The sequence below is a fragment of the Leuciscus leuciscus genome, assembly GCF_965113295.1.
Source record: "Leuciscus leuciscus genome assembly, chromosome: 16".
Classification (NCBI taxonomy): Eukaryota; Metazoa; Chordata; class Actinopteri; order Cypriniformes; family Leuciscidae; genus Leuciscus; species Leuciscus leuciscus.
Window position 1 is genome coordinate 7,235,681 of NC_138740.1, and position 13,526 is coordinate 7,249,206.

Genomic DNA, 13,526 nt, shown 5'->3' on the forward strand with positions numbered 1-13,526 from the left:
GCTGCTTCATTGAGGATTGTTGCACTGCAGCTGGCTTCTAGCCAGGTTTCATTTAGAAGCATAAAATCCAGGTTGTTTGTGGTTATTAAGTCGTTGACTAGAAGTGATTTATTTTTAAGTGAGCGAATGTTTAAAAGAGCTAGCTTAACAGACTTACTTTTCCCCACAGCAATATTAGTTTGACGTTTAATAGGCACCAGATTAGTTGGGTTTGCTGTACGGCTATTGAAGGCCTTAGACTTTCTATCATGTAATAGAACAGCAATAGAGAAAGATACAGGCACACTGGGTTCCCGCTTGTTTTGTAAACATTTGAGAAAGTTACTGTTATCAAAACGGGGACCCGACACATATCACTGAGAGCTGGTATCAGTTGTTTTTGGTTCACCTCGAGCAGAAGGAGGAGGGTGTGGGCCCTGGCGTTGTGGCAGAGGCCGAAGAGCTCTCACAGGAGGAGGGGGAGGGCGAGCTGGGCCTGCAGGCTTTGGTGGTAATGGTGCCTGTCTTTTTTTAGTTGGTATCTGGGGGCTTGCAGCAAAAGAGTGGGATAGTCTGGTTCCAGCATGCACCAGTTCTTCCATTTTCTGTGAGAAGCACAGTAATGGCGTTGCAGGGGAGAGGGAGAAAGTGTCTGGTGAAAGGGGCTGTTGCTCTGGTGTTATAGGAGGCTGTAATATGCTGTCCTGGCTTCCCTGGCTGTTTTCCAGGAAGTCGTCCTTGGGTGCTGAATCTTCAAGCAGTTCTGATATGGCTATCTGTGGTGAGCTCTGTGTGCAGGGCTCAGCTGAGATTGTGTCCGTGAGCAGAGGTTGTTGTGGCGGAGTGGTGTTATCATGTCCATTTTGCTGCTGAAGTGAAGTCCCGTGGTCATTCATACTGTGTCCAGGTGTGTGTGTGCCGTTCAGATTGAGTGGATTGGCACAAACCGCAGAAGGATGATTTAGGGAGAAGTAGATATTGTCCTTTAACACTCTTGAACCAAGTTTGTTTGGGTGATGGCCATCCCGATGAAACAGTTGTCGTTGACTCCAGAAAAGATTGAAATTGTCAATGAAGTTCACTGCTTTTATATTGCAGGTTTTTTGCAGCCATGTATTTAGCCCAAGCAACCGTGAAAACCTGTTTGTTCCTCTTGCTGGTAGTGGTCCACTGATGAATGTTTGAACTTTCAGTCTTTTAAGTGTTTCAAAAAGTTCATTGAAATCCTTCTTAAGGAGTTCTGACTGCTCTTTATGAATATCATTCTTCCCCACATGTATGATGAGTCGATTAGCAGTCTTATGTTTCATCAGAATGTTCTGAAGTTCCCTGTTTATATCAGAAGTTGTTGCTTGTGGAAGGCAGCACGTAGTTGTATCCCTGCTGCTAATGTTTCTGATTATGGAGTCTCCCACTATCAGAGTCCTGGGCTCGGCTGTGCTCTGAGCTGAGTGTCGCTGTCTGCTCGACCTTGAGTGCCAGTTAGCATCAGTGTTAGCTACTGGCCTATTCAGTCTGTGTTCGATCACATTCATCACATTTGTGGATTCCTCATTTACATTCATTAGTACTTCAAATCTGTTCTCAAGATGTATAGGCAGTGGTAGCAGACCAGTGTTTGCAATCCTTGTCAGAGCTGTATCTGGGGTAGAGGATGCTACTGCGGTAATATGTGATGCTCGTGACAATCTGATGTCTCGAGTGCCTTTGGGTTTAGCTCCCTGTTTGTGCCATCGATTAGTAAGTCGATCGGCTTGTTTCTCTACCTGTCGAGGAGTACTAGTTTCATGGGACTCACCGGTATGCTGAGGGTGTCCATGACGAAGCTCTGTTGTGTGCTCCGTCTGGTTTGGTGGTCCCGTAAATAACTTTGTTTCTAGAACTGCAATCCTTTGTAAAAGTCTGTGGCAGTTAGTGCAGCAAGTAGATTCCAGAAGAGGCATTTTCTCTCTTATCCTTGTAGGCAGTTGTGTTTTCCTTTCCCGGTATGTAAGCTGGTCGGGTAAAAGAATTCTCAGTTTTTGTAGTAATCCAAACTTTGTCGTATGAGCACTGTGCTGATTTGCTGAAGTTAAAATTAGGTGATAAAAGGAAATAAAATAAAGGAAATAAAATATAGAAAAAATAGGAGATAAAATGTAAAAGCGATAGAGCAAAACGCGGAGCAGTAAGCAAGAGCGTCCGAACAGTAGCTGAGCAGGAAGTCCCTGGAAGTACGGGAAGTAATTGTATGTAAAATAACACTTGATAGTTTTCATTGTAGAAACTGAATGCATGATTAACATGACAGCAGCAGGTTTATTAAGGGCCGTACACACCGGGACGAATATCGGCGCGCGTTATTCGCCAGCGTTTTTCAGCGCGTTTTTTGTGTTCACACCCAAGCCATTTTCGCTGACGATGAGCCGAGTGAACATGCAAATTAATTCCCTGACATTAGATGGCGCTTAATGTAAAACAGAAATACAATACCACTCCATAACAGTTCTCTTTTATCAAGATTTTTGTAGTCGCTGTCGCGTTTGTCATATAGTTCTTTATGTTCCGACACCAACGAGACCAGCAGCTCTACATTCATCTTGCCTTGCATCTTCCTCGTCTTATTTCTTCCCGGCAGTGTCTGTCTATGGGCAGTGTAGACGCTACTTGGCGTATATCTTCTTCGCTGTTACGTATGTGTGCTCGGCAAGACCGTTTTGTGTTTGAGCGCCCCCAAGTTGTGTTTTACTGTAACTTCAGAAGCTCCAGACACGTGAGCAAAAGCGGCAATCTCATTGGTCGGATAGTTTTTGACGCGGTGCGTCAAACCAAAAAAACCAACCCGAGGCGTTTAAAAAAAAAATACGCTTTTACGCGTGCCGTTTTTCGCGTCGGTGTGCACACTCACATTGGTGCCCTTTGTTTAGTCACGAGGTGTTAAACGTCGGCGAATATCGCCTCAAATTCGTCCCGGTGTGTACGGGCCTTTAGGCTGCTGACACTTAAGAGCTTATGCACAGACTTAAGGCCCGTACACACCGGGACGAATATCGGCGCGCGTTATTCGCCAGCGTTTTTCAATGCGTTTTTTGTGTTCACACCCAAGCGATTTTCGCTGACGATGAGCCGAGTGAACATGCAAATTCATTCCCTGACATTAGATGGCGCTTAATGTAAAACAGAAATACAATACCACTCCATAACATACTCTGCAATACCACTCCATAACAGTCTATACTCTGCAATACCACTCCATAACAGTTCTCTTTTAACAAGATTTTTGTAGTCGCTGTCGCGTTTGTCATATAGTTCTTTATTCCGACACCAACGAGACCAGCAGCTCAACATTCATCTTGCCTTGCATCTTCCTCGTCATTTCTTCCCGGCAGTGTCTGTCTATGGGCAGTGTAGACGCTACTTGGCGTATATCTTCTTCGCTGTTACGTATGTGTGCTCGGCAAGACCGTTTTGTGTTTGAGCGCCCCCAAGTTGTGTTTTACTGTAACTTCAGAAGCTCCAGACACGTGAGCAAAAGCGGCAATCTCATTGGTCGGATAGATTTTGACGCGGCGCGTCAAACCAAAAAAACGAACCCGAGGCGTTTAAAAAAAAATTACGCTTTTACGCGTGGCGTTTTTCGCGTCGGTGTGCACACTCACATTGGCGCCCTTTATTTAGTCACGAGGCGTTAAACGTCGGCGAATATCGCGCGCGAAATTCGTCCCGGTTTGTACGGGCCTTTATGCACCACTTATATAGATCAGTGGTGCAATGCGCAATACAAGCACAATTCAATGTTTTTATGAAATGTAGTGGAATAAAAAGTACAATATTATGCTTTGAAATGTAGTGAAGTAAAAGTAAAAGTTTCCCAAAATAAAAATACTTCAATACAGTACAGATACTTGAAAAATGTACTTAAGTACAGTTACGAAGTAAAAATATTTACTGTCCACCACTGGGATAAAAGTATTTGAGTCACTAATTAATAACCCGAAGTAACGTTAATTAAAATACTAAGCCTATGAAAATAGGCTTTGTATTATTTTATCATACAGTAATATATATTTTTAAAAAACTCTCCATTAGAAGAGTTAGATTCTAACTAACTGACCAACTGCTGATTAAATAAATCATGTGATGTTACATGATGTGATGTATAGGGTAAATTGCACATTGCCACACCGAAAAGAAGAAAAGGTTCTATTTATTTATTTTCCATAATTCATTTTATTAGTTAAAATACTATCAAACATGTATTTAAGCATACCGTATTTTCCGCACTATAAGGCGCACTTAAAAGCCTTTAATTTTTTCAAAAAACGACAGTGCGCCTTATAATCCGGAGCGCCTTATATATGGATCTGGCGCCTTATATTAATGTCTGTAAAACAACCGCTGACTTAAACCTTGTTTATACTTTCGCCTGGCACCGGAGCGCGAGCCTCCGCTGACTGCGCGCGCACCTCCCCAAACAGACGAGGCATTTATACTTGACGCAACTGTTTTGTTTTAGACTGAACACCAGACCATACAACTGATTTAGACGCGCAAACTGGGTGCCGGTGTGATGATGAGATGTACTAATATCCGTCTGCTCGGGCAGATTCGGCTCAAAGTCGTGCATCTTCGGATGCGGAGGCGCGCGCGCTGTCACAATGACGTCATTTTGCCGCGCGCGCGCCTCCGCATCCGAAGATGCACGACTTTGAGCCGAATCTGCCCGAGCAGACGGATATTAGTTTTTTATTACCTTCGCGCTCATGCGGACGCGTCGAGTATAAACAAGGTTTTACAGCTCAGCCACTTGTTTTTTCATATTTTTTTGCAAGTGGTAGATATTGGTTTACATTTGGACTTTGGATGTGATCTTAGGCTTGAAAAGGTTGGTGACCACTGCATAACGCAAACCCAGTCAAACGTTTGACTGCAGTATCTTCTATTCTATGCGCCTTATAATCCGGTGCGCCCTATATATGAAAACAGTTCTAAAATAGGCCATTAATTGAAGGTGCGCCTTATAATCCGGTGCGCCTTATAGTGCGGAAAATACGGTAAGTATGTTGTACATCACATTATAATTTAGGAGTGACGGAAACTAATTTGATGAAGGGCCTGGTCCCCGCAGGCCTCCTAGTAGCACTGACCCTGGCATTAGGAGGCAAACACACAGAAAACATTCTTTCCTTCTGAAATATATAGCTGGGGTTTACATTTTGAGTATTCCAGCAATCTAAAATATCTTATAGATATCTACTGAAAATTCTAGAACCAGATTCTTTCGTACCAGTGGTCATTGGAAAACCCACGTTGGTCGACCACTGGTACAAAAAAACAAACCTAACTGCTATAAGTCTTTATAACTGCCAAGTACTTCAGTAGATTGATTGGAAACTTGCCAAGGCTGAGAATTGGGTTTTATGCATGTGACATCACTTATATTTTCTATAGATGTTCAAATGGAGACATTACACAGACAGCTGTCCATAGTATTCTGCTTTCTAGGCCGTTGATTGGGTGTAGGCTGGTAAAGCAGTTTTCTTCTAATGAAATATTGAGCCACACATCAAACCAGCTGACCCGTTCTTCTCACCATGATACCATCATTGCTGACTGTGCAGAAGAGTAGAGGAAGTGTGGCAATCTGATATGACACACCATGTTGAGATGCAAGATTTCGCCTAATATCAATTCTAATAAATGGGTGAGAAAAAACCTAATGGTCAAAATTACAGTATTTTCTTACATTTTGTGAAATCCAGAGTGGTGTCTTCAAAAATCTGGTAAAAAATATAATAATAAATGCATCTCTACCACAGTGAAGCAATGATTAAAGAGGTTTCGTTTTGTGGCGAGCCTGTTTAGCTGCTGGTATTGGTGAGCTACTTCACTGTAAAATGTCACTTAATGCTTTGGAATAAAGGAGAATATTGTAGAATGGCTTTGCTTCCCACAAAAATTAACAGTTGTTATAGTTGTGTGTGTTTACATTACATTACATTACATTACATTACATTACATTACATTACTGCCCGGCCTGAAAAAAAGTTGGTGTTTGAATTTAAATTGGAAAATAAAAAGCCTATGACTTGATCATCAATCATTATTGCAGTGATCATTATGTTTCTAGCATATACAGTGGGGAGAACAAATATTTGATACACTGCCGATTTTGCAGGTTTTCCTACTTACAAAGCATGTAGAGGTCTGTAATTTTTTATCATAGGTACACTTCAACTGTGAGAGATGGAATCTAAAACAAAAATGGAAAATGGAAGAAGTTCAAAATGACAGTCACTCTCCCTCGGTCTGGGGCACCATGCAAGATCTCACCTCATGGGGCATCAATGATCATGAGGAAGGTGAGGGATCAGCCCAGAACTACACGGCAGGACCTGGTCAATGACCTGAAGAGAGCTGGGACCACAGTCTCAAAGAAAACCATTAGTAACACACTACGCCGTCATTGATTAAAATCCTGCAGCGCACACAAGGTCCCCCTGCTTAAGCCAGCGCATGTCCAGTCCAGTCTGAAGTTTGCCAATGACCATCTGGATGATCCAGAGGAGGAATGGGAGAAGGTCATGTGGTCTGATGAGACAAAAATAGAGCTTTTTGGTCTAAACTCCACTTGCCGTGTTTGGAGGAAGAAGGATGAGTACAACCCCAAGAACACCATCCCAACCGTGAAGCATGGAGGTGGAAACATCATTCGTTGGGGATGCTTTTCTGCAAAGGGGACAGGACAACTGCACCGTATTGAGGGGAGGATGGATTGGAACATGTATCGCGAGATCTTGGCCAACAACCTCCTTCCCTCAGTAAGAGCATTGAAGATGGGTCATGGCTGGGTCTTCCAGCATGACAACGACCCGAAACACACAGCCAGGGCAACTAAGGAGTGGCTCCGTAAGAAGCATCTCAAGGTCCTGGAGTGGCCTAGCCAGTCGGCAGTGTATTAAATACTTGTTTTCCCCACTGTGTATCTATTCTAGTTATATGTTTAGGAACAGTTCTTCTAACCCTAATCGATGGAGTGTGTAGCTTTTCATTTCGAATTCACGATGACGCGTACTCTGTGTATAGGGAGCGGCAGCACATTTTACAGGATATTTGCCAATGACACTCAGGATCTGTTGCGCACCAAATCCTCCAGTCAAGTCAAGTCACCTTTATTTATATAACGCTTTTAATAATATAGATTGTTTCAAAGCAGCTTTACAGTGATAATAGGAAATTATAGTAACAGAGATTGTTTTGGCTTTACAGCATCTCTACAATAAAGTTACTGTCCAGCTAAAGTTAGTTTTGATTGATTCACTTCTGGCGCAACGATCATTAGTTATTAACTTAGGGGTCGCTAACACGACCCGTTCTAACAGAAAACCCTCAATGCGATCTGGCCGCCCATTTGCACAAAACAGTGCCGGGTGGCTCGAGAACACAAACCATGAAATAGGTTCCAAGGTATAAGCCTTGAAAAATGTATAATATAGAATTTGTTTATCGCTTCCGCGTAGCCACATGAACCGGAATTATCCTGACAATGTTTTATCTGTACAGAGGTGAAGGGAAGGAGGCCTTCACAGGGGAGAGACTAGTTGAGACTTCAGGACTGCATTGTCGTCGTGTCCAGGCGCAGGTCCTTCATCAGATCCGGATACGGCCTGGATCCGGGGGGCTGCGGTAAACCTCGGGATAAACAGAGAGACTAATATTAGCGTAGACACCATCCTTCTAATGACCTAACAAGTACATCAGGACCCATCTGACCTAATCTATGCAGTCTAACGTTGAATTATAGAAGTCTATAATGTGTCATGTGTATGCTAGGTGTGTTTTTAAAGAGATGTGTTTTTAGTCAAGATTTGAACTGACAGAGTGTGTCTGCTTCCCGGACAATGTTAGGAAGACTGTTCCAAAGTTTTGGTGCTAAATATGAAAAGGATCTACTGCCAGCAGTCGATGCGTTAAGAGCTCGCTCAAGTACTGGGGAGCTAAACCACTTAGTGCTTTGTAAGTAATTAGCAATATTTTAAAATGTATGCAATGTTTAATAGGGAGCCAATGCAGTGTTGACAGAACTGGGCTAATATGGTCATACTTCCTGGTTCTGGTAAGAACTCTAGCTGCTGCGTTTTGGACCAGCTGTAGTTTGTTTATTAAAAGTGTGCAGGGCAACCACCCATAAGAGCATTACAATAATCTAGCCTTGATGTCATGAACGCATGAACTAACTGTTCCGCATTTGTCATTGAGAGCATGTGACTTAATTTAGATATATTTTTAAGATGGAAATAAGCGGTTTTACAGATACTAGACACGTGACTTTCAAATGAAAGATTGGTATCTAAGAGCACACCCAGATTCCTAACTGACGACCAAGACTTGACAGGGCAACCATCAAGTGTTAGACAGTATTCTAGGTTATTACGTGAGGACATTTTTTTGTCCAATAATTAGAATCTCTGTTTTTTCAGAATTAAGTAGTAGGAAATTACTAGTCATCCAGTTTTTTATATCAGCTATGCATTCTGTTAATTTTGTGAATTGGTAAGTTTCGTCAAGGCGTGAAGAAATATAGAGCTGAGTATCATCAGCATAACAGTGAAAACTAATGCCATGCTTCCTAATGATATCTCCCAAGGGTAGCATGCACAGAGTGAACAGCAACGGTCCTAGTACTGAGCCTTGTGGTACTCCATACTGAACTTTTGATCGATAAGACATCTCTTCATTTACTGCTACAAACTGATAATGGTCAGATAAGTATGATTTAAACCATGCTAATGCAATTCCACTAATGCCAAAATAATTTTCGAGTCTATTTAAAAGAATGTTGTGGTCAATGGTATCAAATGCAGCTAAGATGCCAGCAGCCATGTCACCCTGTAGCCCAAGACCGGTTGCCCACTGAAGCTAAGCAGGGCTGAGCCTGGTTAGTACCTGGATGGGAGACCTCCTGAGAAAAACCAGGTTGCTGCTGGAAGAGGTGTTAGTGAGGCCAGTAGGGGGTGCTCACCCTGTGGTCTGTGTGGGTCCTAACGCCCCAGTATAGTGATGGGGACACTATACTGTCAAAGAGCACCGTCCTTCGGATGAGACGTAAAACCGAGGTCCTGACTCTCTGTGGTCATTAAAAATCCCAGGATGTATTTCGAAAGAGTAGGGGTGTAACCCCGGCATCCTGGCCAAATTTGCCCAGTGGCCTCTGTCTATCATGGCCTCCTAATCATCCTCATATACTGATTGGCTTCATCACTGTCTCCTCTCCACCAGTAAGCTGGTGTGTGGTGGGCGTTCTGGCGCAATATGGCTGCCGTCGCATCATCCAAGTGGATGCTGCACATTGGTGGTGGTTGAGGAGATTCCCCCCTTCTATGTAAAGCGCTTTGAGTGCCGAGAAAAGCGCTATATAAATGTAATGAATTATTATTATTATTATTATAAGATCAAGTAACACTAATAGAGAACAACCACAATCGGATGATAAGAGCAAATCATTTGTGACTCTGATGAGAGCAGTCTCGGTACTATGGTACGGTCTAAATCCTGACTGAAAATCCTCTCAGATATCATTTCTTTCTAAAAAGGAAACATAGTTGTGAGGATATTGCCTTTCTACTATTTTTGACAGAAAAGGTAGATTCGAGATTGGCCTGTTATTGACTAATTCTGTTTGATCAAGTTGCGTTTTTTCAACAAGCGGTTTAATCATAGCCAGCTTAAAAGTTTTTGGTACGTATCCTAATGACTAAGATGAATTAATGATGTTAAGAAGAGGATCTATGACCTCTGGAAGCATCTCTTTCAATAGCTTTGTCGATATAGGGTCTAACATACATGTTGTCGATTTAGATGACTTGAGTTTAGAAAATTCTTCCTCTCCTATAGCAATGAATGAATCAAGTTTTTTCTCAGGGAGACTACAATGTCAACTCCACCACTGTTCTGTCAATCATCTCTTCTTACTCTTGTCATGTGATCAGTGAAATCTGACTCCTGCCACTCTGCAGTTTGTGCTGTATGGAGCAGAGAAGACGCTTTCAGTTTACAATTGTAGCATCTGTTGTCCAACTGAAATAAATGGTTTTTATTTAAATAAAAATGCAAAACGACAGAGAGTGAGGTGCCTTGGTGGCCAAGTAACGTAATCAGTGTACGGTCGAACACTGTGTAACACTGAGTAACACCTGTAACACAGAATACAGCAGCAAGGCTAGCATGCACAATTAAATGACCAATATCAACGGATACCAATAAAAAAAAAAAGATATGGTACAGATATATCTTGCATCCCTAGTATATATGAATATTCATGAAGCTATTTTTTATTACAGAACAATAATGAAGTTTCACAGCATGAAGATGGAGGAGATTAATAAAATCATCAGAGATTTATGGCGGAGCACATACAGGGGACAAGGTCTGCCTTTACACACAAATGTTTGTCTGCAATTATGGCTTTGTTTTCATGAATCTTTTGTCCTGCTTGATAAGGTGTCAAATCTTTGTTTGATTGTTTGATACTTATTATATATAGTGACCTTTTACCATGAGTATGTCTCCTGATCTCCCACAGACATTGAGTACGTAGAGATTCGCTCTGATGTGGATGAGAACGCCTCTGCCGGCCTGAAAAGAAGGACTTACAACTATAGAGTGGTAATGGTCAAAGGAGACACGGCTTTGGACATGCGGGGACGTTGCAGTGCTGGACAAAAGGTCAAAAAGCATCTACGTGTATCTTGTGTTTCTCTATCACTCCAGTGAAAAAAAATCTCTCTTAGAATCACCCAAGGTTCCCATTTAAATGTTTTCTGCATGTTTGTCTGTAGGTTCTCGCCTCCCTCATAATACGATTGGCACTGGCTGAGACGTTCTGTCTGAACTGTGGGATTCTGGCGCTGGATGAGCCCACCACCAATTTAGACAGAGAGAATATAGAGTCCTTGGCACATGCACTGGTGGAGTGAGTCTTTTTTTGTTGTTGTTGCATAAATACAGCCAGTCTTTAAAGAGGAAACACAATTTATTTACAGCAAGAGCAAAATGACAAAACAAGAACTTTTATTTGCCTTTTGACACTTTAACTAACTAAAAGATGTGCCATTGGTTTCTTTGCAGGATAATCAAGAGTCGTTCTCGTCAACGTAACTTCCAGCTGCTTGTTATCACTCACGACGAGGATTTTGTCGAGCTCCTGGGACGATCCAACTATGTGGAGCATTTCTACAGGATCAGGAAGAACCAGGACCAGTGCTCAGAAATCACAAAGTGCAGTATCAACACACTCAACTCCTACCTGCACTGATGCCTCAGATCAGATGAGAGAAGAAAGACTGTTAGCCTATATTCAGAGGTGACATAGAATCAAAGTTTAATTTATTAGACAGTTGATTAGCATGATCTAAACTCAGTCTCCATGTACCAAATCTAAGCACCTAGCAGTAAATCGTCCACAAAACCATACTTGCATTAATTGTCGAGTTAAATTGAATTTATGTAAAAATGTTTTAACTCAACATTTTACACAAGAATGTTTTTGCGTAAAATTTACACACAAAATTGTTCTGTTTCATGAAAGGCACAATGTGATTCAACTTTACTAATATTAGTTTGTACATTTAGTTGCCTTTTTTTCTGAAATATTAAAAAAATAGTTTCTTGTTCTAATTTCTGAATCATGATCTACTTATTTGTGACCTCACGTCAATATCTGTAATGGTGGCATCAAACATATTTGGATTAGGGCTGTCGATTGGTTAAAAAAAAAAAAGTTAAGGCTTCTGTAATTAATCACGAGTAATTGCACCTAACATTAACATTTGTTATCATCAATATGCAGTGCATCCGGAAAGTATTCACGGCACTTCACTTTTTCCACATTTTGTTATGTTACAGCCTTATTCCAAAATGGATTCAATTCATTATTGTCCTCAAAATTCTACAAACAATACCTTATAATGACAACGTGAAAGAAGTATGTTTGAAATCTTTGTAAATTTATAAAAAAAAGAAGAAAAAAAAAAGAAGAAAAATCACATTTACATAAGTATTCACAGCCTTTGCTCAATACTTTGTTGTAGCACCTTTGTCACCAATTACAGCCTCAAGTCTTTGAGTATGATGCTACAAGCTTGGCACACCTATTTTTGGGCAGTTTCTCCAATTCTTCTCAAGAATCTCTCAAGCTCCATCAGGTTGGATGGGGAGCGTCGGTGCACAGCCATTTTCAGATCTCTCCAGAGATGTCCAATCGGGTTCAAGTCTGGGCTCTGGCTGGGCCACTCAAGGACATTCACAGAGTTGTCCCGTAGCCACTCCTTTGTTATCTTGGCTGTGTGCTTAGGGTCGTTGTCCTGTTGGTAGATGAACCGTCGCTCCAGTCTGAGGTCCAGAGCGCTCTGGAGCAGGTTTTCATCAAGGATGTCTCTGTACATTGCTGCATTCATCTTTCCCTCGATCCGGACTAGTCTCCCAGTTCTTGCCTCTGAATGATTCTGCCACCATCATGCTTTACTGTAGGGATGGTATTGGCCAGGTGATGAGCGGTGCCTGGTTTCCTCCAGACATGACACTTGCCATTCAGGCCAAAGAGGTCAATCTTTGTTTCATCAGACCAGAGAATTTTATTTTTCATGGTCTGAGAGTCCTTCAGGTGTCTTTTGTCAAACTCCAGGTGGGCTGTCATGTGCCTTTTACTTAGGCTTTACGTTTTTTACTTTACTTTACGTGGCTTCCGTCTGGCCACTCTACCATACAGGCCTGATTGGTGGATTACCGTCCTTCGGATGAGACGTAAAACCGAGGTCCTGTCTCTCTGTGGTCATTAAAAATCCCATGGCATTTCTCGTAAAAGAGTAGGGGTGTAACCCCGGTGTCCTGGCCACATTCCACCCATTGGCCCTTACCAATCATGGCCTCCTAATAATCCCCTTACATTGAATTGGCTCTATCACTCTCTCTCCTCTCTCCACCTATAGCTGGTGTGTGGTGAGCGCACTGGCGCCGTTGTACTGTGGCTGCCGTCGCATCATCCAAGTGGATGCTGCACACTGGTGGTGGTTGAGGAGAGATCCCCTGATATGATTGTAAAGCGCTTTGGGTGTACAGCAGTAGTACATATGAAAGCGCTATATAAATACCTCATTAATTCATTCATTACTGCAGAGATGGTTGTTCTTCTGGAAGCAGGGTTCCCACAGGTCCTTGAAATCCTTGAAAGTTTGTGAATCTGAAAAAATAAAATAAATTCAAGGCCCTGGAAAGTTTTTGAAAGTAAACATACATAGATAAAGCAGGTCCTTGAAAGTGCTTGAATTTATTTTGTGCAAAATTCCATATTATTCCCTCCGGTCCGCTTATGTGTTATTTCGCCAACACTTCGTGGCTTATGCATTCTAGCTTGCATGATTTGCGTTAGTTACGCACATTTACGCGTTACGTTAAGTGTTTCCCGCGTGAGGTACTTTGTGTTGTACGTTGCCATGACGTTCAAGTGCACAAAACTACTACGATGGTACCTCAACATTTGTTGTTGGACACAACAAACGTGTCCCCACATT

General features: G+C 42.0%; 1 protein-coding gene across 1 annotated transcript in view; it reads left to right on the top strand.

The window, feature by feature from the left end:
- The window catches only part of LOC309477975 (DNA repair protein RAD50-like), a 93,171-nt gene extending 80,520 nt beyond the window's left edge, over positions 1 to 12,651 (top strand). Inside the window, exons 23-26 of the mRNA XM_082141516.1 lie at positions 10,299 to 10,384; positions 10,541 to 10,683; positions 10,797 to 10,930; positions 11,086 to 12,651. Of these exons, the coding sequence (XP_081997642.1) occupies positions 10,299 to 10,384; positions 10,541 to 10,683; positions 10,797 to 10,930; positions 11,086 to 11,272 (550 nt within the window). The 3' untranslated portion in view covers positions 11,273 to 12,651. The remainder of the gene's footprint in view (positions 1 to 10,298; positions 10,385 to 10,540; positions 10,684 to 10,796; positions 10,931 to 11,085) is intronic.
- The last annotated feature ends 875 nt before the right edge of the window (positions 12,652 to 13,526 follow it).